Source organism: Myotis nattereri (assembly GCF_964212035.1).
Source record: "Myotis nattereri genome assembly, chromosome: 1".
Classification (NCBI taxonomy): domain Eukaryota; kingdom Metazoa; phylum Chordata; class Mammalia; order Chiroptera; family Vespertilionidae; genus Myotis; species Myotis nattereri.
Genome location: NC_138075.1, coordinates 64,047,042 through 64,074,144, shown reverse-complemented (window position 1 = coordinate 64,074,144; position 27,103 = coordinate 64,047,042). Strand labels below are relative to the sequence as shown.

The window sequence follows — 27,103 nt, the reverse complement described above, 5'->3', positions numbered from 1 at the left end:
GATATACAATAAATTACACTTAAAGTGTATCATTTAACAACTTCTAATATACATATACACCTATGAAATAATCATAAAACTAGAGATAATGAGCATATCCATCAGCTCCCATGTTTCTTAATTTTCCTGATGATCCCCCCCAGCCCTCAAAAGCTAATTTGCTTTCTGTTACATAGATGAGTTTGCCTTTTCTAAAGAGTTTTATATAAAGAGTTCATACAGTATATATTCTTTTTTTTTGGGGGGGGTGCGGGGGGCCTGGCTACTTTCTTTCTTTTTTTTTTTTTTGGAATCAGGATCTTTATTAATGTTTTCCTTTTAATAACACGGGAGGAAATAAGCACATACAAAATTTCATCCAAATTGTCGTCACTAGATTCTGATGATACTGATTGTAAGAGAGTCTGAAGAAGATGCAATGGAGAAATAAGGAATAAGTTTTTCTGTAAATTTGTCAGCGATTCCGTACATATATGACCAGTTATTCAAATTATAAAATGAAATCTCTCCCAACTCATAGTCCAGGAAAATGCCAATCTTCCGTTGTCCTGTAGGGACAACGCCACATGTCCGGGTCAAGAGCTGATGTTGCCAATATCCATTGTTTGCCGATGGTGATATGGGAGTATTTATGACGAAGGATTCTTTACACACACCTAGGAAACATTCACCTGCGCCTATTACTTTTACTGCCCAAAAATGCCTGCCAGCATCCATTTCCTCAGAACTCAGGACAGCTGGGGAAGAAGGAAGTGCCTGGGGATTAGGAAGACCATCTGGGCTCCTGTAGGTCACACTTTTTCTATCACTTGACATAATGAGGTCTGGATGGGCAGTTTCAGGATCCAGTGTCAACTCTACCTGAAAGGTGCCGATCATTTTGTGCAGGCCCAGGTAATGTGGGGGGAGAGTGAAAATCTCCTTCTGTAATTCACATGAAAACACTGCTGGGGTCTCTCGGTTTCCATAGCTGTTGTGGATCCTTTCAATACCTGCGAGTAAATCCTCATCTGTCTGCAAACACTTCTCTTCTGTTTTACTTAACAGACTGCTTAGCCTGAACCTATGGTGTGAAATTTGCCTTTCATTTTCAGTTAGTTTTTCTTCAGCATCATTCTCTTCCATAAGTAGACCTTTATCAATTTCATTGTGCTCTACTTCTAAGAAACTCTTAATTTCTTCACATTCAGAGTCCAATTCCTCCCTCCGTTTTTCCATCTTTCTCTTTACTTCCCAAGTATTTTCATCTTGTTTTTTATATACAGTTTCAGCATTTTCAAGGCTATTAGTGAGGGTCCCAATGTGCCTTTTGAGGATCTCCCTGTGACTGGCTGCAGCTTCCTCAATGGGGATCAGGGGCTGATCCGGGGGGTGTAAGGAGCCCTTGCACTGGGGACACAGCAGCTCCAGGCTTTTCTCACAGAACAGGGTCAGAACCTCATTGTGCTTCGCACACAGGGGTATTTCTTCCTGCATTTTCCTCTGGCTCCCTGAGGTGGGGATCTGCTTAACAATCTCAGTCATGTAACACAAATGGGTGTTCCTCTTCAAGCTCCTGTCAGGGCAGTGGCGGAGGCAGACAGGACAGGGAAAGGTGCCCCGTAGACCTTCCCAGCGCTGGTGGATGCAGGAGGGGCAGAAGTTGTGCCCACAGGCAGTGGTCACTGCGTCTCTCAGGTAATCCAGGCAGATGGGACAGCTGGCCTCTGCTTGGAGCTTGGCCAGGGAAGCTGCAAAGGCCATGGTGCAGTGAAGGTGTCTATCAGAAGAGACTCCCTGCAGCCAGTGCGATCCTCCAGGAGCGAGGAAAAGTGAGAAGCTGAGGTCTGCTCAGGCCTCCCTCTCTGTGCAACTCAGTAGGAGCTTCCAGGAACAGTTCCAGTGGGCAGCTGACGTCCAGTCTTCTGTCACCTACTCCTGTAGTTAATGTCAGGTTCCCCAAGTGAAGATCAGCTGTGGACTCTGGTCAAAATCCACCCAAGTCATAAGTGGTTTCTGGTGCCTGCTCCTTTGAGTGAGTCCCTGAAGTGTGTCTCCAAGAAGAGTCTCTGAAGCCAGTCTCCTACTCGTTAAATGCTTAGTAATGTGAGCCTGGCCTATATATACCACTAGGAGGGTTAATCTCTTTAAGACCTCACCCACCAAAGGCTCCTCCCTGGAGGTGAGACACGTGGGCCAGGGTGGGGGTAGGAGGATGTTCAGAAGTCTGTTTGATGTGCCCTAACCGGTTCGGCTCAGTGGATAGAGCGTCGGACTGCGGACTCAAGGGTCCCAGGTTCGATTCCGGTCAGGGGCATGTACCTTGGTTGCGGGCACATCCCCAGTAGGAGGTGTGCAGGAGGCAGCTGATCGATGTTTCTCTCTCATCGATGTTTCTAACTCTCTATCTCTCCCTTCCTCTCTGTAAAAAATCAATAAAATATATTAAAAAAAAAAAAAAAGAAGTCTGTTTGATGTGATCTCCTCTTATTCCTCCAGGGGAATAAGAAGGCTACCGGGGACTAACCTTGTTAATATGCATAATCTAATTTGCACCTTTGTAATCATCCCTTGAACTTCCCTACACCCTTTAATCCCATTCTGCTGAGGAGGAAACTGAAATTAAAGATAAAATCTTTTCCTGGCTTCTTTGGATCAGAGGATAGAGCATTGGCCTGCAAGTGAAGGGTTCCAGGTTTGATTCCAGACAAGGGCACATACCAGGGTTATGGGCTCAGTCCCCAGAGGGGGGTGTGCAGGAGCTGATCAATGATTCTCTCTCATCACTGATGTTTCTATCTTTCTCTCCTTCTCCCTTCCTCTCTGAAATCAATAAAATAAATTTTAACAAAAGTTAAAACAATGGCCCCTTGAGGCTGAGACGGTCCCAGTGAGGCTGAAACGGCCCCTGTGAGGCTGAGACGGTCCTGAGACGGTTCCACCTAGGCTGAGACAGTCCCTGTGAGGCTGAAACGGTCCCTGTGAGGCTGAGACAGTCACAGTGAGGCTGAAACGGCCCCTGTGAGGCTGAGACACCTGGCTACTTTCATTCAGCATAATTAGTTAATTTATGTTGTTGTTCATATTGATAGTTAATTCATTGCTTATTGCTAGTAGTATTCCATTATACGGATATATACCACAATGTGTTATCCATTCACCTGTTGATGGATGTTTAGATTATTTCCAGATTTGGCTATTACAAAGTTGCTATGAATTTCTGTGTAGAAGTCTTTGTATAGATCTATGCTTTCATTTTCTCTTGGGTAAGTACCTAAAGTGGAGTGGCTGGATCATATGGCCACTGTATATTTATCATAAAAAAAACAAACCAAACACCTGTCAAACTGTTTTCCAAAGTAGTTGTACCACTTACCTTTTGTCAACAAAAAGTCACTGCCACCAATCTAATACCAACAGGGGTCCCCAATCTGGGGTGCAGTAAAAGGAGAAACTTTATTCAGGTAAACAGTTTGCCAACTGTGGAGATGCAATATCCTGAGGAAGCCAAAAACACTCCAGACTAAAGAAAGGCTGGTTTTATTTGTTTATTAACTTTATCTGTTTTTAAAAAATATATTTTTATTGATTTCAGAGAGGAAGGAAGAGGGAGAGATAGAAAAATCATTGATGAGAGCGAATCATCTATTGTGTGCCTCCTGCATGCCTCCTACTGGGGACCCAGAACGCAACCCAGGCATATGTCTGGACTGGGAATCGAACTGATGACCTCTTGGTTCCTGGGTCAATGCTCAACCAACGGAGCCCCACCCGGCTGGGCTATTTATTGACTTTAAGTAATTTTTTTTTTTAAATTATAGCTGACATAAAATATTATGTTACTTTCAGGTATACATCCCAGTGATTAGACATTATATAACTTACTAAGTGATCACCCCGATAAATCTAGTACCCATCTGACACCATACATAGCTATTACAATATTATGGACAATATTCCCTATGCTGTACTTTACATCCCTGTGATCATTTTGTAACTACCAATTTGTACTTCTTAATCCTGTCATCTTTATCATCCTATCCCCCAGTCTCCCTCCCCTCTGGCATCTATCAACCTGATCTTTGTATCTATAAGTCTGTTTCTATACTGTTTGTCATTTGTTTTTTAGATTCCACATATAAACAAAATCATATGGCATTTGTCTTCCTCTGTCTGACTTATTTCACTCAGCACAATACTCTCTAGGCCCATCCATGTTGTTGCATCTGGCAAGGTTTCCTTCTTTTTCAATGGTTGAGTCATTGTATATATGCCAATCATCTATTGATGAACACTTAGGTTGTTTCCACATCTTGGCTATTGTAAGTAATGCTGCAATGAACATATGGATGTATATGTCCTTTTTATTTAGTGTTTTGTTGTGTGTTTTTTTGGAAGTGAAATTGCTGGGTCCTTCTTTGTCTCTTGTTATATAGCTTTTGTTTTAAAGTCTACTTTGTCTGGTATAAGTACTGCTATCCCAGTTTGTTTCCATTTTCATGAAATACCTTTTACCATCCCTTTACTTTCAGTCTATGTGTTGTTGTTGTTGTTTTTTATCGGAAATGAGTCTCTTGTAGACAGCATATGTAAAGGTCTTGTTTTGTTATCCATTCAGCCTCCATGTGTCTTTTGATAGAAGCATTTAATCCATCTGCATTTAAAGTAATTATTGATAGACATGTACTTATTCCTATTTTAATTCTTCTGCTTCTTCTGCTTCTGCTGCTTCTTCTTTTTCCCCCTCCCCCTCCTCCTCCCTCTCTTCCTCTTCCTCTTCCTTCTCCTCCCCTTCTTGTTCCCTTTTTCCTCCTGCTCCTCCTCCTACTACTCCTACTTCTCCTACTTCAAAAAGGCCCTTGGGCCCTAGCCTGTTTGGCTTGGTGGATATAATGTGGGCCTGCTGACTGAAGGGTCCCGGGTTCTATTTCATTCAAGGGCACATGCTAGGGTTGTGGGCTTGATTCCCCAGTAGGGGGCATGCAGGAGGCAGCAGCAGATTAATGTATTTCTCTCACATTGATGTTTCTCTCTCTCTCTTTCTCCCCCTCTCCTTTCCTCTCTCTGAAAATCAAAAAAATCTTTTAAAAAATTTGCTGTTTGTCAATTTCTAGAGTATTGACTTCTAGGCAACCATTGTTCTTGTTTATTTTTAATAACATATTTTTATTGTTGATAATATTATGGTTATCTCCCATTTTCCCCTCCCTTGTCCCCCTCCTTCCTGGCCCTACCCACACCCCCAGGTCTTCACTACCCTATCACCCATGTCCATGGGCTATGCATATCTATACTAATAAAAGGGTAATAAGCTAATTAGACTGGACATCCTTCCAGACAAAGCCATGGTGGCGGGGCCGAGGCAGAGGCGGTTAGGGGTGATCGGGCCAGCAGGGGAGAGCAGTTAGGGGGATCAGGCTGGCAGGCAGGTCAATGGTGAGGAGCCAGCAGTCCTGGATTGTGAGAGGGATGTCCTGGATTGGAGAGGGTGCAGGCTGGGCAGAGGGACACCCATTCCTGTCCGTGCATGAATTTCATGCACTGGGCCTCTAGTCCTATATAAAAAAGCCTAATATGCAAATTGTCCCCTGGGAGTTTGCCTGGCTTAACCAGTTGCTATGACGCACACTGACCACCAGGGGGCAGACACTCCAACTGATAGGTTAGCTTGCTGTGGGAGCTGGTGGACTGGACTGGAAAGTGAGGTGTGAGGTGAGAGCTCCCAGGGTTTGGCCTGAGCCCCAGCTGGAGGTGGGCGGGTGTGGGAGCCAGGAGGGACTGGGTGGTGTGGGAGGCTGCTACATGTGATCCAAGAGCCGTGGACTGCACAGCCCTCTGCAGCCTGTGTCATTCTCAGTGTGCAATTTATAATCTTCAGAGCTGCTTCTTCTTACTTGTTAAGTTTCACTACTCCAGGAGAGTGGGTAGCACCACTGGGGTTGGGGGGGACAGGCCAGGTGTGCCTGCCCAAGGCCAAGCCTCAGGCTCCCTGGACGCAGCACAGAGGGGGGCAGGGCTGAGTCAGAGAAACCGAGTCCAAAACTTAAAAGAAAGTGGGAGGCAGCGAGGGGCGGAGGGTGACAGCTGCACAGGGGCCGAGAAAAGCTGCTGGGTGGGGGCAGCCCAGGAGCCTGGTGCCTCTCCCACGGGACAGGCTCCATGTCCTCCCTCTTCCTCCCCATGACCCATCACCCCAGCTCTCCTCCGAGGCCCCACCTGGGTTTGCCCCTACAGCTAGCTCCACACTGGCACTGCCGTGTGGCCTGCACAGCCCCCTGGGCAATGCCTCGCCCACACTGCCCAGCCTGCTCAGAACAGCCCTGCCCCACCCCACACGGCCCTGCCTTACACAGCCTTTGGGGAGCTCCATCCCCAGAGGAGAAATGGGGAGGCTGCAGCCAGGAGGTCGCAAGAGGAGGGGGCAGAGCAGGGCCCACCAAGTTAGATGGAGGGGAGGGCGGGAGAGACCCCACAGGACTGGGGACAGAGATGGGAGGGGAAGGAGGGCCATGTGGAAGCATCACCCATTTTATAGACCCTAACAGAGTGTGTATGTGGGGGTGGGGTGGGGGGCGAAGACATAAGAGGGTGTGAGGGGACTGGATGGATGGAGAGCAGTGATGTTTGATTCATGGCCTATTTATTTTTATTAATCTGTTTTTATTGATTTCAGAGAGGAAGGCAGAGGGAGAGAGAGATAGAAACATCAATGATGAGAGAAAATTGATCTGCTGCCTCCTGCACGCCCCCTACTGGGGATTGAGCCTGCAACCCAGGAATATGCCCTTGACTGGAATTGAACCCAGGACCCTTACAGTCCACAGGCCGTGGCTCTATCCACTGAACCAAACCAGCTAGGGCAACACATGGCCTATTTAAAACCGCTGCAGTAGGCTGAGCAGGGGTCTTACCATGATGGTGTTACCTGATAATGAGGGTGTTTCTCCTTATGTAATCAGAACTGCAGTGAAGTAAAGACACACCCATAGAGGCTGCAAAGGGCTTCCAAACACATGAGGCAATTTACTTCGTGTGGCAGCTGAAGAGGGTGAGCAGAGCCTTGGAAGGACATGAAGTCTCTAAGAGCAGGGGCTGGAGGGAAAGTGCATGCTGAGCATGCCACATCGTGAGTTACAATCTATATATATAAAAGCCTAATATGCTGTGCAGTTGATCCACCAGTCACTATGACATGCACTGACCACCAGGGGGCAGATGCTCTGACTCATAGGTTAGCTCAGGGGTGGGCAAACTTTTTGACTCGAGGGCCACAATGGGTTCTTAAACTGGACCGGAGGGCCGGAACAAAAGCATGGATGGAGTGTTTGTGTGAACTAATATAAATTCAAAGTAAACATCATTACATAAAAGGGTACAGTCTTTTTTTTTTTAGTTTTATTCATTTCAAACGGGCCAGATCTGGCCCGCGGGCCGTAGTTTGCCCACGGCTGGGTTAGCTAGTTGCTGGAGTCTGGCTGATTGGGATTGGGTGAGACAGAGCCAGACATGCACTGGAGCCCTCCTATGGTCCCTCCTGTGGTCCCTCCTCGGCCACTGGCCCTGATTGGCCCCAATTGGGACTGGATGAGAAGGCCCTGATCGGCCCTGATCTCCAGCCAGGTGGAGGGACCCCACCCATGCACAAATTTCATGCACTGGGCCTCTAGTCCTATCTAATAATAGACAAACATGGTAATTGACCATACCTTCGCTACACCTCCCATTGGCTAATCAGTGAGATATGCAAATTAACCACAAACAAAGATGGTGGTTAATTTGCATAAGTAGGCACGAAGCAGCAGAGTGAAGACTGAAGGCGGCTCTGGCCGCAGCAGCAAAGGCTTGAAGGCGGCTCCGGCTAGAGCGAAGGCCTGGGTCCCAGGTGCCAGAGGAAAACTGGTGCTGGCAGCCAGGGGAAGGGAAGGCCTATTGCACCAATCTTTTTGTGCAACAGGCCTCTAGTCTATATATATAAAAGCCTAAGCGACCATTGACAGGTAGCTATTATGCGCATGACCACCAGGGGGCAGACGCTCAACGCACAGGCATGGAAACATGGAACAGACTGATGAATCTCAGAGGGAAAGGGGGAAAGGCGGAAAGAGATTAACCAAAGATCTTATATGCATACTAGAGGCCCGGTGCATGGATTGGGCACCTGTGGGGTCCCTCGGCCTGGCCTGTGGGTATTGGGCTGAAACTGGCAGTCCAACATCCCCGAGGGATCCCAGATTGTAAGAGGGCACAGACCAGGCCGAGGAACCCCACCGGTGCATGAATCCATGCATCGGGCCTCTAGTAAGTATATAAATTCTTTGGTTTATCTCTTCTCACCCTCCCATCCCCACATCAAGGTATATCAGTCTGTTCCATGCCTCTGTGCTTCAGGTCTTATTTTGTTGGTCAATTCATTGTGTTCATTAGATTCCACAAATAAGTGAGATCATATGATATTTGTGTTTCTCAGATTGGCTTATTTCACTTAGCATAATATCTTCCAGGTCCATCCATGCTGTCCCAAAGGGTAAGAGATCCCTCTTTTTTACAGCAGCATAGTATTCCATAGCATAAATGTTCCACAGCCTTTTTTATCCATTTATCTACTGATGGGCACTTGGGCTGTTTCCAAATCTTAGCTATTGTAAATAATGCTGCTGTGAACATAGGGGTGCATATATTCTTTTTGATTGGTGTTTTGGGGTTTCTAGAATATATTTTCAGAAGTGGGATTGCTGTTCCCTTTTCTTCACATGTTCACCAGCACTTGTTTGTTGATTTTTTTATGATAGCCATTCTGACAGGTGTGAGGTGATATCTCATTGTGCTCTTGTTGTTTTTTATTTTATTTTATTTTATTTTATTTTAGTTTAGTTTAGTTTAAAGTATTACAAATAGTAGTACATATGTCTCCTTTTTTCCCCAATTGGGTGCTCTTGTTTTTTTTTTTTTATTAAAAATAATTTATATCTCTTTTTCACCCTCACTATTCAAAACATGCTCTAAATGGAAATCCAAGAAAAGTACAGGAATTCTCTAAACACAGAATATTGAAACATATACTTTCTGTCTTCACTATATGGTTTTTTAAATTTTTAAAAAAATATATTTTATTGATTTTGTTACAGAGAGGAAAGAAGAGGGATAGTTAGAAACATCGATGAGAGAGAAACATCAATTAGCTGCCTCCTGCACACCTCCCACTGGGGATGTGCCCACAACCAAGGCACATGCCCCCGACCAGAATCGAACCTGGGACCCTTCAGTCCGAAGGCCGATGCTCTATCCACTGAGCCAAACCGGTTAGGGCTTATTGCTTTTAAAGTTGGTTTCTAAGTAAGTAGGTCCGAAACTATTTTTGATAAATTTTAAATATAGTTTTTCTCTGGGTTGTAGTAGACAAGGACTTTAGAGGTGAAAAATGGCCCAGTCTCTTCCTATACTCCCAGGTCAGTGGAAAATATTCAACACGAACATTTCAGGCCTTGAGAGCCTTAAATGAGTTAGAAAACAAACATACAAACAAATGGGAGAGGCAGGAATGTCTCTACTTACAATTTTATACACAAAAATTTTTCCTAATTTCAAGAGTTATAGTAGAAAAACTAGGTAAATAACAACAGTGATTACAAAACAATTGTTAAATAGTTTGCATATTTGTTACTTGTTAGGAACGGTGTGAGGCTCTCTGTGTATTAACTCATTTCATTAGGCTTGTGGAGAATATTCGGCTTTCTCTAGTTTAGCCATGTCTTCCACAATAGGGATTATTAAAAGGTCTAAAAACCTGCGAAAGAAATCTAGAATACGCTTGTTGTGCTCCTTGGGGAAGCACAATCCAACGTCCTTCAACTGAAAACCGCGGTGATTCCCCAGGTCTCTGCCCCTGGCCACCCCCATGGTTCACTTCCTCTTCTCCCTGTTGCATGAAGGCTCACCGGCCATTTGCTGGCAGCATCGTTTTGTATGTGATCGCAGGAAGTTAGGTTTTCTTACAGAATCGGTCTAAAATAGTCTCGCTCTTATAGTCAGTAGGTTTGCTCCCAACCTCTTTGGCTGGGAGCAGTTTAAATTCTCACTGAAATTGCCAAGCCCGTTGTCTTCTAAGTGTTGGAAGCATGAAGGCCAATGGAATCAGGCCAGAGTGTGAATACTAGTCTCTTAGCCTCGTCTTCCCTCATCCATAAAATGAAAGAGGCAATTCCTACCTCCTAGCGTTTACTAAGGTGTTCGCTCCCTCTTTGCTTCGTTCATTCACTCATTCCGTTTACCGAATACTTACCACGAGCCAAGCCCCATTCCAAGGCACCTAAAGAGGTCTGCTACACGCTCAAGTTCAAAGTAGTTCCTATCAGTGGTGGTTTCCCCCACAAAGCAACAAAACAATCACCCAAACAGCAACGGGGAAGATACAGAAAATTCCTTGGCGAGGAACTTTACAAAAAGAATCTATTCCCCTAAGGGATTCAGGAGGCCAGGACGTCCCCTTTCACGCCGAACAGTGCTCTGAGCTTCTCGAGGTCCCTGGGCTATTTTTCTCGCCCCCCACATCCAGGAACCTACAGTGTATTCCAGGCTGTAATTATTAACACTAGTTCTTGTCCTGCCCGGCTCCGTTCATCCTCTAGCCAAACACTGAATCTCTCTGGGCTTCCATTTTTATTTTTTTTTTTCAAATGAACACCGCAGGTTCCAGGCTCCTAACTGGTTGCGAAAGGTAAGCAAGTGATCAGCATCTCGGGCTGGGGTGGGAAAGCGAGGGCACTGGACAAAGGTGCGGTCCAGGCTCAAGTTCGAGGACGGGCGGTCAGCGTCCCAGGCTCGGGACGCACCCAAGATCGGAGGGCGCCCTTTTACAGACAGCGAACCCACCCCGTCCAATCCATGCCTTCTTTCAAAAAATCACGAGGCTTTATAGGAAAATGAAACTGAAAATGCGAGTCCCATTCCTAACCTGGTCCAGCACCTCCAGCTAGGGAACTGGTGACGGGCAGGGTTCTGATTGGCGGTTCACTCGGGGATATAAGCCGAGACGCGAGGTCGCGCCCTCATTTTGCTGCTCTCACTCCGGTGGTGGCAATGGCTCTACCCGTGGCCGTGGTCCTGCTCGGGCTGCTCTGTCTGTCTGGCCTGGACGCCGAACATCGTGAGTGCCCTCTCCTCCGCTTCTCCTCTGCGGGCCCTTCCTCGCCCGCGTTGGCACTCTCTCTGCACCACCCCGGTTCCCCAAGTGCTCTTTTTGGCCACGGGACGGGGTAGGAGGGGGAGGGCGGGGGGAGGCGGTGTGGGTTCCTTCTTTCTCTGCGAGCCGGGGTGGAGGGTGGGAGGGGGTCCCGGGGAGACCACTGGCACGCAGGGGGGCCGGGTAGCCAGGGACAAAGTTTCGGCGTGTGGGCAAGCTCCGCAGCGGCCCCGGCGAGGGAGGGTTTCGCTACCGCCCTGTCGCGGGTCCTCTAGCGCCCCGGGCGCAGCTGGAGCGGAAGGCGGGCAGGCTGGGTTCGTGGCGCTGGGCTGGGGACTGATGGGTGGGGACAGGCCTCTGGGGGGAGGCACGCGGGGCCAGTCTGCCCACAGCAGCTCTGCTTCGCTGGGAGCCGCTGGGCTCCGGCTTCCTCCCCGAGCCTGCCCGCTTCACCTGTCCCTTCGCGCTTTCCCATGGACGTGGACTCAGGCCTTGGCGGGTCTGGCGAAAGCTTTGGGGTGTCCCCGAGCGCTTTCACATCGCTGTTAACTCCCTCGCTCCCATTGCATGTCGTTTTTTTAATCGTCCTAAAGCGCTACCTGTTTTTGACAACTCACAGTGTGCGGGGGACGCTGCGTGCTTTCTGTCCTTTAAGTCTCAATGCAGCTACGATGCTAATACGAAGGTTATTAGCATTTCGCCGAGGAGGAAACTGAGGCGGCTAGAGTTTAAGTGACTTAAACACAGGCGATTCATGGCGGACAGTCCCTCCTGACTGGAGCATGATGCGGAGGTGGAAGCCTTTGGGCTGTAATTCCTGCGTTTTTCAGAACCGCCTCGTTTAGGTGTGAGATCGTCGAGCTGGGCGGCCGCGGGCCCCCGTTGCCTTTGCTTTCCAGAGGGCTCTCTCTTTGGCTCCTTGCCTGGTGCTTTCCAAGATGACCTAACTCAGCTTCTACTTTCAGTTTTGAAAAAGCCAAGGTTAGTCAGTTATAGCGGTTATAAAACCAGTGATAAGGGCAATCGGAGTGGCTCCCCAGCTGTCTGGTGGGACACCAGGACATCGAGCACGTTCCAAATGCCCTGTAATATACTGGACCCTCTCATTTTCCCCCTCATAAAGGCCTTTGTGAAGTGTGGCCTTTTGATCATGAGAAAAATGTATTTAATTTATAATTTACTTGCAAAATAAAACATGATGTCTGTGGTCACTATTACTGATATTTGCTGCTGACTGTAGAAGCCTTTCGAAAAATAACAAGCTGATAGTTTAAAAAATTTCCAAACTGATATATGCCCTGTGTAGATCATTTTTGTAAGATACACAAGACATAGGTAATGGTGATTGCCTCTGGAGGTTAATTTTCTGCTCTGTCCCATGTGTGGGTTTTTTTAAAAAAATATATTTTATTGATTTTTTTTACAGAGAGGAAAGGAGAGAGATAGTCAGAAACATCGAACCCGGTACCTTTCAGTCCACAGGCTGACGCTCTATCCACTGAGCGAAACCGGTTTCGGCCCATGTGTGGGTTTTGTTTGCTCCAATGTTAGCATAAGTTATTCTTTTAATAAGAGGCTGGGTCCAGATTCAAATGCAGGCCTGGCTGATATTGGCCCCCTTCTTAAAAGAGATTTTCATGATGATTTTGCAAAACCCCACCCAGTTCCCTCAAAGTGAGAATTCCAGGCCAGATGAACCCTGCTTTTACTCCTGTGGCATTTATTATATTCTAAGCATTAGAAGCTCAAATACAAAGAGCATTTTGATTTATCTTCACTTTTAACTTTATGGAAATAAACCAGGGCTTCATTTAGGATACTCAGTCCAGCTCTTGTGGGCTTACTTTTTTTTTTTTTTTAATGTATTTGTATTGACTTCAGAGAGGAAGGGAGAGATAGAAACATCAGTAAGAAACATTAATGATGAAAGAGAATCATTGATCGGCTGCCTCCCACACGCCCCCTACTGGGGATGGAGCCTGCAACTCGGGCATGTGCCCTTGACGGAAATTGAACCTGGGACCCTTCAGTCCGCAGGCTGAGGCTCTATTCACTGAGCCAAACCAGCTAGAGCTCTTATGGGCCCAAACCGGCTAGAGCTCTTATGGGCTTTTGATATTTTTTTTCCTGGTGACCCTCCCTTCGATGATAGAGTGTTTCTAGGCAGATAAGTACGTTCAGAGTGGCCTGGTACTTCTCTTCCCCACCACCTTCTGGACCTGGAGAGCAGCTGCTCTGTAGTAATCATGAACCCTGAATGTATATATGTATTTTATTTTTAAAAAATATCTTTATTGATTTTTAGAGAGAGAGAAAGGGAGAGGGAGAAAAACATCAACGTGAGAAACATTGATTGAGTGCCTCCTGAACGCCCCCTACCGGGGACTGAGCCTGCAACCCCGCATGTGCCCTGACCAGGAATCAATGAGCAATCTCTGGGTGCACAGATGACGCTCAACCAACTGAGCCACCCCAGCCAGGGCATATGTATTTTAATTATACACATGCATTAGTGTCAGTCTGTATATTTACTAGCAGAACACTTCTCTTCATCTGGATGAAAAATATAGAAATAGACTTTATATCTTATTTCTGCACCTCCAGGATGCATCCCCCTAAGTCATGCATCCCCCTTTTGGAAACCACTGTCCTGCAGCATTATGCAATGTATTTTGAACCCCGCTAGCTATAGAAATCATTTCAGAGTGCTGATTAAAATGGAAATCCCATTTTCATGCATTACTCTACTTGGTCATAATGGAGAGAATGTTCTCCCCCATTTGTCAGAGTCCTCACCCTATCCTATTTTCTAACGCAGCCATTGTTTCCTATTGCTCTCACTCATTTAAGCTATTTGCCAGCTTCGACATATAAACCTTGTTGCCCATGACATCAGGTACAAAAGCAGATAGGGGCTTGGTGTATAAACTCTGGGCAGGATGTAGTGGTTGAGTTTTTTAAAAACATACTTTGGGTTGACTCTTTTAGTAATCTGAACAACTAGCAATGATAACATCTGTGCCAAAGACCGTTTGGCTCAGCGGATAGAGCGTCGGCCTGCGGACTGAAAGGTCCCAGGTTCAATTCTGGTCAAGGGCATGTACCTGGGTTGCAGGCACTTCCCCAGTGGGGGATGTGCAGGAGGCAGCTGATCGATGTTTCTCTCTCATCGATGTTTCTAACTCTCTCTCTCCCTTCCTCTCTGTAAAAAATCAATAAAATATATTTAAAAAAAAATAACATCTGCCATTTACAGAGCATCCGCCATTTACAGAGCCACTTTACTAGACACTACACATAGAGAAGTCAGATGGGTGTCGATCTAGGCAGGAGCAGAAATAAAAAAAGAAAGATGTAACATGAGTTTTTTTTAATGTGGATTCTATGAAGGGTGTGTGAGGTGAAAAATGAAGTTTGAAAAGTAGGTTAGGGCCAAATCATGTGGACTTCTAAATGACGTGTTCAGGGATTTTATGGATGCTAAGAAGCCATTGAAATACTTGCCAGATAAAGAAGTGATCAAAGACAATACAGTAAAAAAAAATGTGCTCTAGCCCTAGCTGGTTTGGCTCAGTGGATAGAGTGTCCGCCTGTGATCTGAAGGGTTTGATTCCGGTCAAGGGCAGAAGCCTGGGGTGTGGGCTCGATCCCCAGTAGGGGGCATGCAGGAGGCAGGCGTGCAGGAGGCAGCTGATCAATGATTCTCTCATCATTGATGTTTCTCTCCCTCTCCCTCTCCTTTCCTTTCTGAAATCAATAAAGAAATATTTTTTTAAAAGTGCTCTAGAGCACTATTAGGCACCAAATTGATAAAAATAATGTATTGCCCTTTCTGGATTTTGGGATCAGCTTTTCTACGTGTCAGCTTTTAAAAACTGCTATTTGTGCCCTAGCTGGTTTGACTCAGTGGATAGAGCCTCAGCCTGCAGACCGAAGGGTGCCGGGTTTGAATTCGGTCAAGGGCATGTACCTTGGTTGCAGGGTCCTATACACTGGGGCCTTGTTCGGGGCTCATGTAGGAGGCAACCAGTTGATGTGTTTTTCTCACATTGATGTTTCTCTCTGCCTTTCCCTCTCTCTTCTACTCTCCCTAAAAAATAAACGGAAAAATATCTTTGGGTGAGGATTAACAACAAAAAAATTGCTAGTTGTTATGATTTATTCTCTCATTTTGATTAAATATCTATTTTCATAGTTAAAAAAAGTTCTTGAGAGCCTCCACAGAAAGGTTCTTAAAGATTTGGCACAATTTCCAGTGACAAAAGAAGATACTATTAGAAGCCTGCTAGAAAAAGCCAAAAAGGCATGTGTAGGGGAATTCTGTGGGAAAGATACTAGGTCAAAGTTTATCCTTCAAAATGGAGGTAGCCTTTGGGAAAAGTGGAAATGGAACTGGGAGAATAAATGATCAAATTTAAACACTTGGTGCCTGATCTAGCTTTTGACCAAGGTAGCCCCAAGTGGAATACTGTGCAATTTTCATTTGTCTTTCCCTGATGTTCCTCAGGGAAACCGAAGGTGCAGGTTTACTCGCGGCATCCACCAGAGAATGGGAAACCAAATTTCCTGAACTGCTTTGTATCTGGGTTCCATCCACCTGAGATTGAAATTGAGTTGATGAAGAATGACGAAAAGTTGCCAGTGGAGAAATCAGACCTGTCTTTCAGCAAGGACTGGTCTTTCTACCTTCTGGTGCATGCCAACTTCACTCCCAGCGCAGGAGTTGAGTACAGCTGCACCGTGAACCATACTTCTCTTTCTGAGCCTATGAAAGTTAAATGGGGTAAGTTTTCAAGTTCTTTCCTTAGCTGCTGACAGTTGTGTCTGAGTAGAGACACAGCATAAGGCTGCTTTGATATTTTTTTAAAAATGTATACCGGGATTGTCAGGAAACATTATTAAAGCTCTGATAAGTGGCACCTTCTGTAGCACGGTCCTGGAAATGGTAGTTTTCCCGAGGCAACAGTAAGGATCAGCAATAGCACTTGCACAAATGCATACTCACTTCCAACATTTCTTACCTGCTGGCTTCCTTAGGCTTTCCTGACAGCCTCAGGGATACTGAGGACCAACAAGAGTCGCAGGGAAGCCTTTGTAAGTCTTGCTCCGCTAGCTCCCCGCAATCCTGGACTCCCCCAGCAGCACTCTGACTGGGTTGGGATCTAGGCTAGTAGGCAGAGTTGGGTCCAACTAGGTCGTTCTAAACAACGTACTCATGGTTAAGGACAGCAGGCTATTCTGTCAGGCATTTGTTAATACATAGTATTTTAAAAGTAAAACTTACTGTTTTCTTTTTTCTTTCCCTGTTTTCTTTTCCATAGATAAGGACAAGTAACCAGCATCATGGAGGTATGTTTCTAACTTTTTTTTTTAAAGTTTCTTTTTTGTTTTGTTCCATTATCCTGGGGACTATTTCCAGGTAGCTCTAATCTGGTAACCCTTAGTCTATGGAGGGCATTCATTGGGGTGGCATGTCAGCAGGCAGAGAAGAACCCTGCAGGGTCACATCCCCTTTTCCTGTGGAGTGGCATGAGGGAGGTGTGTGGCCCCCGCTGTGGCTCTGCGTGCATCACCGGCCCTCTAAGGGAAGTCAGGGGAGCTGCTGGTGTGCTGTGACAGGATAGAGCAAACCCACACCACCTGCGAGGGTTTGCTCTTTTTTCTGCCATTTCCACAGGGACTATCGCTGGGCCTTCAAAAACGAACCATTCTCTTCTCTTGCATAGCAGTTGCATTATTATTCAGTCAGAAGAGAGGAGTGGCATGGTTCTGAAGATGTCCCATTCCTTCAGTCTCCTGCTGAGCCTTCGCTGTGGGCACCGTGTTTGCCTCCTAGAGGCTCCCGGTCCGATAGAGGAGAGAAATAGAAACACTGTTATAATAATGTAAAGACACTAAAATGGATGTAACTACAAGGAGCTCCAGCAGCATGAAAGAGGGAGGAACTGGACTTCTCTGCCTCTTTGGACAGAGGAGAAAAACCTCTTCACATGTCCTGTTATATTTCAGGACAAGGAAATTAATTCAAGAGAGCATTAAAGAGGCTGGGTGACCTGACCAGAGTCACACAATAGCTGAATGGTAGAGCCAGAATCTGAACTGTAGTGCCAGCAATTCCTTTCTCTTAGGTTGTGGGAGAACCAATGGGATAAACTAAAGGGAAACGCTTTTGTAATGGGCCTGGAAAATTGTCTGCAGCTACTTCCTTTACAAATGGTGTCGTACACAGCAAAAGTTAGACAAGTTGGGTGGTGTGATCTGTAATCCAAACAAAATAAGTATACTTGCTAATAAGACTTTCCTCCCTCTCCCCTCAGGTTTGAAGATGCCTGCCTCATTTGGATTAAACTAATTCAAAATTCTGTTTTCTTTTTAATGCATGTACATTATTATGCTTTATGCACACAAATTAAGGGGCAACGCACTGAATTTAACACAAACATCATCTGCTTTATAATTTTACTTTGGGTTTTACGTCTTCCTGGCTGACCTATCTGGGCAGAAGGTTGCTGGCGGCTTAAGACAGGGAGGGCAGAATTCTTATGTTCAAGGTTACCATTATGAGAGGATTTTCATAGAAAATTTACCTTTAATCAATGTTGCAAATATTTTGACATTTTTGCTTCATTAAATAAAACTATGGTAAAACTTGATGTGTTCAGTTTCTTATATCTCTCTCCCTCTCTTACCTTTTTGTTTCCATACAGGGAAACAATCTTCAAGTGTCACTTGAAGAAGAGTGTAAATCCCTGTTCTCTAGGGTTTGGTTCCTGGAGGAAGGGGCCTCAGGGATCTGCCTTTTACAGATGAGGAACAGGATCCCAGAGAAATTAAATGACTTAGTCAGAGGGACACACCTGTCTGCTAAAGACCAGGCTTCCATCTTTTAGTCAGAGTTCTGTTCCCTGGGCCAAGACCTCAGGAATGTCTATACTCAAAGAGGGAACAAGAGTGTCTGGAGAATTTCATATTTTAGGAAGCAGTAGCTAAACTTGGAATGAAAAATACTAGACTTTTCAATTTCAAGGCATAGTTTATACATGATGGCCCTCTTGGTGCACTCTTTTATTTGACCAAAAATTTCAGTTAGCTAGTGCTAGGTACTGACAAGATGAATAAAACACAACACTGCTCTCAAATTGCTCAGTGTAGTGGAGTGGCAGACATGAATTAATGCATCCTGATAAAGAGTATAGGTAGCGCCAAAACCGGTTTGGCTCAGTGGATAGAGCGTCAGCCTGCGGACTGAGGGGTCCCGGGTTCAATTCTGGTCAAGGGCATGTGCCTGGGTTGCGGGCACATCCCCAGTGGGAGATGTGCAGGAGGCAGCTGATTGATGTTTCTCTCTCATCGATGTTTCTGACTTTCTATCTCTCTCCCTTCCTCTCTGTGAAAAAATCAATAAAATATATTAAAAAAAAAAAAAGAGTATAGGTAGCATAGGAAAGCCCAAAGAACTAGGTCATAGGAAAGTGTTCTCAGGGAACAACAAAAACTTTAGGTAGGTGTTAGGGAAGCCATTTATTTGCTGGAGCTGAGACTTGATGGAAAGTGGTTCTCCCTGTTGGTGAGTGGGGCCTGGGGTGGTCAGGCAGGGGGGAAAATTACAAGATGTATAGAGGTATGACATATGTGGGTTATTTCAAATAGCAGAGCAAGGATACCCGAGGGAAGATCTGTAGGAACTTAGCTGAGGAAATTGAAGGGTGACTTAGACCAATAACTTTTCACCCCTGATGCACAGTAGAATTATCTGTGCTACTTATTAAAACAGACCAGCTCTTGCCTGGCCAGTACAGCTCAGTGGTTCAGTGTCGACCTATGAACCATGTGGTCATGGTTTGATTCCCAGTCAGGGCACATGCCCAGGTTGAGAGCTCGATCTCCAGGAGGGGGCATGTAGGAGGCAGCCTATCAATGATTCTCTCTCATCATTAATGTTTCTCTTTCTCTCCCTCCCCTTCCTCTCTGAAATTAATAAAAATATATTTTTAAAACACACACATACCAGCTCTAAAAAAAATAGAGCCCATTAAAAAAACCCAGCTTTCTAGGTTCCAATCCAGAGCAACTAAACCAGTCTCTAAGGGTGGAGCCCAGACACACAAAAGTATTATTATTATCTTAAATTAAGTCCTTATGTTTTTAGAGCAGTTTTAGGAAAACGGCAAAATTGAGAGGAAGGTGCAGAGATTTCCCATATATTCCCTGCCCCCACCAACCATAGCCTCCCCCATTGTCAACATCCCTGACCAGAGTGGTACATTTGTTACAACTGATGACCCTACGTTGATGTATCATTAGCACCAAAGTCATAGTTTACCGTATGGTTCACTCTTGGTGTGTTGTATGTTCTATGGGTTTGGACAAGTGTATAATGACATGCACCCATCATTACGGTATTATACAGAGTATTTCACAGTCCTAAACATCCTCTGTGCTCCCAGCATTCGTTCCTCCTTCTCGCCCCCACAACTTGAAGCAGCCATTGATTCTGTTACCTCCTCAGTTTTGCCGTATCCAGGACGTCATACGGTTGGGCTCACGCAGTGTGTAGCCTTTTCAGATTGGCTTCTTTCAGTTTGTAATGTGCACGTATGGTTCATTCATGTCTTTTCATGACTTGATAGTGCATTACTTTTTAGTGTTAAATAACATGCCATTGTCTGGGTGTACCTCAGTCTATCCATTCAACTAACGAAGAACATAATGGTTCCAAAATTTAACAGTTATGAATAAAGATGATACAAATATCATGTGCAGGCTTTTGTGTGGACATAAGTTTTCACAATATTGTGGGTTTTTAAAAAAACCTCTAGATGGTTCTAATGTGTAGCCAAGGTTGAGACCCATTGAGTTAAATCATAAAGGACTTCCTGTCCCATGTCATTCAACAGAACTATTTTGTGAAAAGCTTGTTTGCTGGCTAATGGTCCCATGTAATACTCCTCTGGACCATACGCCTCAGTTGCCCATTTCAGAACTAGGAACTGATCAGAGAGGAGGAATACTGGGGCTTAACTGTGCTCATTAAATACAATTGTGCAATGCAAATTAAACAAAAATCTCAATGTCGATAATAAAGCGTTAGGCCTTACATATTGACAGAAAAATAACCCTGCTATATTGCTGAAATAAAAAAGTAACTTCTAGAAAAATGTCATGAATTATATAATTGTATCATACACAAAAGCAGATCTGTAAAGTCACGTCCTAAATTACTGTTAGTGGCTACTCAAGGAGAAGGGTAAACAAAGAAAAGGAAGCTGACTAGTCTGTAAGGAAATTAATTTGCTAACAGCCATTTGGCTGAGTATCAGTGAGCATTTTCCTGTGTGTGTGTATGGGGGAAGGGATTGGGGGAGGGTTGGGAGTGGAGGAGTGATGGTGAAACAGTTCAGGCTCATATCTTAGGCAGTGGTATTTCCCTCCTGCTGCTCACCATGGCCATCAGCGTGGCCCATGTTCTGCCCTTCTATATACTAGGGAATGTAGGAGCTGAGCCAACCATCACCTACCATGGCCTGGCCAAATGGGAGGAGGCTGGAAACCGTAAGACTCTCCCGCTCTCCCAGGCAGAAGGCAAGCTGTTTCTCAACTTGAAGCAAATTGATTATTTGAAGAATTATTTGGCTAATTAATATATAAAACTTTTCATTTAGAAAATTTATTGTAAAATTGTTTTAAAATTGTCCTCATCAAATAATGAAAGTAAAGAAAAATATCATAAATGTTTGCAATCTCTTACAACAGAGATTACCACCTTTAGGACCCCACTGGATTTTCTCAGTGTACCCATCACTCTCCATTTTATATTATGGCATTTATTTATTTTTATGGAAACCAACATTTTATTGAGCTCTCCTCACTCCTCAGAAATCTACTCCAGCAGATTCTCTCTTTGCTGTGTGCATCACAGACATGGGGTGTGACCAGCACTCCCCCCACCGCCTGCTACATGACACACCCAAGAGAGGAAGGCTCCTTCTGGGACCAAGAGAGCAGTTAACCATAAAGACCCCAGAGGTATAATTCATTTCTCTTACAAAACAAAAAACAAGTATGAAACCTCAGGAATGTCCTAGCGCTCAGAATATAAATATTAAAAAGGGCCCAGCTGGCGTGACTCGGTGGTTGAGTGTCAACCTATGAACTAAGAGTTATAGGTTGGATTCCTGGTCAGGGCTTATACCCGCCTGGTTTCCAGCTGGATCCCCAGTAGGGTGTGTGTGTGTGTGTATGTGTGCGTGCGTGTGTGTGTGTGTGTGTGTGTGTGTGTGTATAGGCAGCCAATTAATGATTCTCTCTCATCATTGATGTTTCTATCTCCCTCTCCCTTCCTCTCTGAAATCAATAAAAGTATTTTTTTAAAAAAACCAAACTATTCTGACACTTGGGAGAACTACAAGAAGGGCTGATAGAAAAAAACACACAAACTCCTAGTAAATGTAATTAAAAAATAACAGTTTGACCATGTATTAAGCAGTTACTATGCACCAAATTCCATACATCTTCTCTCATTAGTTGGATGCACAGCTATTAGTCTTCTGTGGTCCTCCACAATATAGATAATTAAAAAGTCTATGAAACTGAAGAGATACTTTTATCTCTGTAGCACCCAGGCCTAACTGATGATGTTCAGGCTCCCCCTTTCCCATGGGCCACTTCCTGTTCTTACGGTTTTCACTTAGAAAAACAGAGAGGACTCCTGATGACACACAATGTGCTCTCTGAAGTGGTTTCCTTGGTATCTGTCGCTAGGAAACAGATGGCAGGTGTGCATGCCATTTTTATCACCTGAAGAGTCAGTGAGTGTCTCAGGTAGAGTTCTCACAGCAGCAGGCCTGAGCCAAGGATTCAGAGGCAAGTGACTTACTGAGAAAGGGCTTGCAGGAGAAACCTATAAGGGAGTGGGGGGTAAAGGGTACAGAATGGGAAGAAGCCAAGTGAGGGTGTGATTTCAGAAGTGCCACACTCAGCCTGTTCTCAGGGTGAGCTCTAGAACAAGAACAAACCTCAGAGTTTGTTTTGTCTTGAAGCGAAGGAGCTGGGTTTTCCTGTCTTAGGCTACAGGCTGCCCAGGTGAAGTGGGTGAAATGTAAAACTCCCAGGTACTTCCAGTTCACTTCAGTGCCTGCGGGTAATCTGAGGGCTAGAGATAATGTGCAGGTGCTAGTTGTTGGCAGCAAAATATGAAAAAAGCTGGTGATGGGATCAGTCTGCTACTGCGAGTTTCCTGTTAACATCCTCTGATAGGAACATCTACTGAGCTCACAACACATGCCATCCCAAACTTCCTTTAAAAGTTCCAAGTTTCTAAGGCGCTAGCATTGAAGTGTGAATGCCTCTGAACTCAGACCTCAGTTTGAATTCTAATTCCACAAAAGGAATGGGAAAAGTCATACTCCTTGCTTGACTCTTCATCATCATATTCATAAAATGGGATAATTATGCCTACATCATAATGTTTATTCATTTAATCATCTGTTCAATAAATATGGAATTCTAGTCTATGCCAGGCACTGTACCAGGGATGTTCTGACAAGGGGAAGGTGGTAAGAAGGGCACTGTAAAATGTAAAGCTCTAGGTATCTGCTTTTACTTCCAGTGGTCCTTCATTTTCACAGCTCACGAGAATGTAAAATAATCTAAAACCACAGCAAGGAGGTAGATACAAGGGAAAACTTCTTGGTGCTTAACTGGGGGGAAAGAAAATCCCACAAACTGCTTGGGTAGAATTCCTTTCCCTAAGGGACTTAAGTAAAAGATGGTCCTCACTCTGGGCAATTCCTCCAAAGGTTAATCTGTAAGCAGAGCTTTTTTTTTTTTTGGCAGTCTCAGGGTTTCTGAAAATGGTTTTTCTTTCTTTTCTTTTTTAAAAAGGCTTTTATTGAGAAATCAGTTATACAGAGAGAAGTTTCACTTTTAAAAAAATGATGTTAGAGAGAGAGGAAAGGAGAGGGAGAGAGAAACAATAATGAGAGAGAAACATTGATCTGCTGCCTCCTGCATGCACCCCATTGGGGATAAAGCCCACAACTTGGGCATGTTCCCCAACTGGGAATTGAACCTGTGGACTGACAGTGTAGCAGACGACGCTCAACCAACTGAGCCACACCAGCCAGCTTGCCTTTGTTCTCTTAATTGGAACACTATTTGGATTTCTGCCTGAATCAGGGCTCCTGAATTTTTTTTTTTTTAATCTCAAAGATATGCTTGTTGCCACTCACTATGAAAGGCCTTTTATTTTTAGGTTAGCAGTCATAAACATCTTGAAACAACTGCTACTTGGACTTTCTGTCTCTGTCGTTTGCATACTGGAACTAGCCAATCCCTGCGAACCTAGCCAGCAAGCATTCATTTGCATTTTGTGGTTTTTGCCTTTATGGACCCTGCCTTGCTTTGTTCTCTCCGAAGTGCAGTTTGAGTTGCTACCTGAATCTATGTCTCTTGGATTGCAATCCTTTGCTCAAATAAGTGCTTTTTGTTTCTTATTATAGTCTAAATCTCTTCTTTGGTTAATAGAACCATGACATTGAAGACTGAAAGTTGCACTATATTGATGGCCCAGATTCAGATATGGTATTGCTGGTTGTGGTGTGATTCTCCGAATGGTGAATATCTTTAAAACTTGAACAACAAACAAAACTTGGTAGTTGCATTTCTGAAAAATTCAGTGTGTATGGGCCTGGCATAGTAGTTGATAAATATTCAAGGAATAAATTAAAATAATTGAAAAATCAAGCATGTTTTTACATGTGATTGTAAAGCCCAGATTATAAGCAGGTTTTTCATGTGTGTGTGTGTGTGTGTGTGTGTGTGTGTGTGTATGTGTAGGGTGGGACTCCTGTCCTTCAGCCTCTAATACAGTGATTCTCAACCTTCTGGCCCTTTAAATACAGTTCCTAATGTTGTGACCCAACCATAAAATTATTTTCGTTGCTACTTCATAACTGTAATGTTGCTACTGTTATGAATCGTAATGTAAATATCTGATATGCAGGATGGTCTTAGGCGACCCCTGTGAAAGGGTTGTTTGACCGCCAAAGGGGTCGCGACCCACAGGTTGAGAACCGCTGCTCTAATACCTGCAGTGGTCCCATTATTGAAACAACCAAAAGTAAGTCTTATTATTTTACCAAATTTCTCTTTAAGAAACATACTGCCTGAATTGACAACCACCCTTTAGAGTTGCTGATCTAATGACTAAAGAGGAGGCGGGACAACCCCAAACACAACAACCCCGCCCTTCCCGTTTCTCAGAAAGCAGGAGGCTTTGGAGAAACAGGAAACTTAGGACTGGAAAGTCCCGTTTTCTAACCTAGAACAGCACTTTTTGACCAGAGACCAGTGACGAGCACTCCGGGCTCGAGTTTTGATTGGGCCGTTGAAAACTAAAATAGCGAGTTAAAAAGGGGAACTCCCAGTGCTTTCCGCCGCCCGGTTGGTGGGAGTAAGTGCCGCGACGCCTCGCTAGGTGACTTGGGCTCTGTTCTTCGCTGGGCACTGCTGCCAGCCTGGGCGCGTTCAAGGTGTGTACCCCCTCCCGCGTCGCCCTCTCCCACTGCATCTCTCTCTCTCTCTCTCTCTCTCTCTCTCTCTTTTAAAAAATGTATTTTATTGATTTTTTACAGAGAGGAAGGGAATGGAATAGAGAGTTAGAAACATCGATCAGCTGCCTCCTGCACACCTCCTACTGGGGATGTGCCCGCAACCAAAGTACATGCCCTTGGCCGGAATCGAACCTGGGACCCTTCAGTCCGCAGGCTGACGCTCTAGCCTCGGAGCCAAACCGGTTAGGGCTGCATCTTTCTCTTTACCTGCCACTTCTTCCTGGCCCTTTGACTCCGGTCATCCCCGCCCAGGTTCAGCTCGTTCAGGCGCCTTCGGGATCAGAGAAGGAAGCCACGGAGAGGCCGGAGTGTGGCTCACGGCTGGATAGCTACCTGGGTAGGGGGAGAGGAACAGCACAAAATATATAGGTTTTTGATGAGCTGCTGGGTGCGTGAGTGGGGTTGGGGGTGGTGGGCACTGCTTCCCGGGCTGCCCAGCCTGCTCCCAGAGGGTTCGCTTTCCCTGGGCGCATGAGAAGGGGGAGAGGCCGGTGGGTCAGGAAAGGCAAACACATACATAGGTAGTTGAGAGTGTCAGCATAAGAAACAGCCAAACCTGTAGAAAATTTTTGTGAGTTCATTTGAGCCAATCTGTCAACAATTGCTGAGGAGCAAAATCTCTACGGATTGAGAAAACGGTCCAGAGAATGGTAGTTTTGCATCCTTTTTAAAAAACATTATAATCAAAAGAGGAGGCATAAATGGATTACATGAAATCCATTGGTGATAGATTAGGGAGGTAGGATAAAGCAAGTGGGGGGACCTCTGGGACTGGATTAAAAGTAAAATGATGGACACATCCTTTACATAGGTGGGTAAAGGATAGTTAAAGGTCTGCAATGAACGTGGTCACAATAACAATGAGAGGATTTGTGGTCCCCCGCCCTGGTGCACTGGCTGTGCCCTGAGGGGTCTGGAAACCCGGACCTTACCCTGACATTCCAAAGGTATGTTATGGAAGATGCAAAAAGACAATAGACAGGCTTAATTAAGGTAAAGATTGACTTTTGTCAGGTAAGAGTCTAGCCTAGGACATGACTATCTGCCACAAACTGCTTTTAGTTAAAAAGTTTTAATTTCAGACCATCCTATGTGGTTACTTTAGGCCGTTGAGTTTGTGAGGCTGCCATGCAGGCCTTCCCTGGGCTTGTCAGGTTTAGTATGTGGCCCCTTTTCATCCACAAGGGTAGTGATTGGTGAGAGGCAGGTGTCTGTGGGGCCAAGAAAAGTATTGCCTAGGTAAGTATGTCAGTGCTTCTGATGGAGCGCTGAGCCCTGCACCCTCTTTTGGACTCACCCCATTTTCCTCTTGAGCTCCATACCTCCTCAACCAGGTTCTAAGACTTGTGTCTCAATCCAGATTGTGTCAGCTGTTTTGTATAACATTTCTATGACAGCTTATGTGTTTATTTTGGCAAAAGCCTTATTGAGATATAATTCACAAACTATACAATTTACCTATATAAGTATATAATTCAGTGGGTTTTAATATAGTCACAATGTTGTATAACCATCACTTCAATTTTATTGATTTGTTTTTGTTTTTCAGAAAAAGAGGAAGGGAGAGAGAGAGAGAGAAACATCCATGTGAGAGAAAAACATTGATTGGTTGCCTTCCATACACGCCCGCAACCTTCTGGTGTATGGGAGGATACTCCAACCAACTGAGCCACCTAGCTAGGGCTCATCTCCTCAATTCTAGAACATTTACATCAACCCCAAAAGAAACCCTATATTCATTAGCAGTCACTCCCATTTCTCCCCATGGATTTGCCTATTATTGACATTTCATATAAATGGAAGCATACAGTAAGTGGTCTTTGTGATTGACTTATCACTTAATATGAAGTTTTCAAAGGTCACCCATACTATAGCAAGTACCAGCATTTTATTCTTTTTTGTGCTAAATAATTCTCCATTGTCTGGATATGCCACATTTTGTTTATCCATTCATCAGTTAATGGGCATTTGAGTTGTTTCCACTTTCCATTATTATGAATAATGCTGTTGTCAATATTCATATACAAGTTTTCCACATGAACCTATGCTTTCAATTCTCTTGGGTATAAACCTAGGAGTGGAATTGCTGGGTCATCTGGTAACTCTATGTTTAACATTTTGAGGAACTTCCAAACTGTTTTCCAAAGCTATCACACCTTTTTACATTCCCATCAGCAGTGTATGAGAGTTCCAATTTTTCTGTATCCTTTCCAACACTTATTATCTTTTATATTATTGCCATCCTACTCGCTGTGAAATGGTATTTCATTATGGCTTTTATTTGCCTTTTTTTAAAATATTTTTTATTGATTTTTTACAGAGAGGAAGGGAG

At 44.7% G+C, this 27,103-nt stretch overlaps 2 protein-coding genes across 3 annotated transcripts; one reads left to right on the top strand and one right to left on the bottom strand.

Annotated features, from left to right (window-relative positions):
- Nucleotides 1-372: 372 nt before the first annotated feature.
- LOC308519357 (tripartite motif-containing protein 60-like) lies at nt 373-1,743 on the bottom strand (the record flags this gene model as incomplete). Its single annotated transcript, XM_081091322.1, has 1 exon — nt 373-1,743. One exon carries the CDS (start codon nt 1,741-1,743, stop codon nt 373-375), a length of 1,371 nt encoding a protein of 456 aa, XP_080947448.1.
- Nucleotides 1,744-10,739: 8,996 nt separating this feature from the next.
- On the top strand, nt 10,740-18,550 carry B2M (beta-2-microglobulin; the record flags this gene model as incomplete). Of its 2 annotated transcripts, XM_081089437.1 has the most annotated exons (4): nt 10,740-11,122; nt 15,666-15,941; nt 16,480-16,507; nt 17,476-18,550. In XM_081089437.1, the coding sequence occupies exons 1-3, from the start codon at nt 11,056-11,058 to the stop codon at nt 16,491-16,493; spliced, it is 357 nt and encodes a 118-aa protein (XP_080945563.1). In that variant the 5' UTR covers nt 10,740-11,055. The 2 variants fall into 2 exon arrangements, with proteins under 2 accessions (XP_080945563.1, XP_080945562.1); XM_081089436.1 differs by lacking the exons at nt 16,480-16,507; nt 17,476-18,550 and having other exon boundaries at nt 11,048-11,122; nt 15,666-15,973.
- Nucleotides 18,551-27,103: the final 8,553 nt, after the last annotated feature.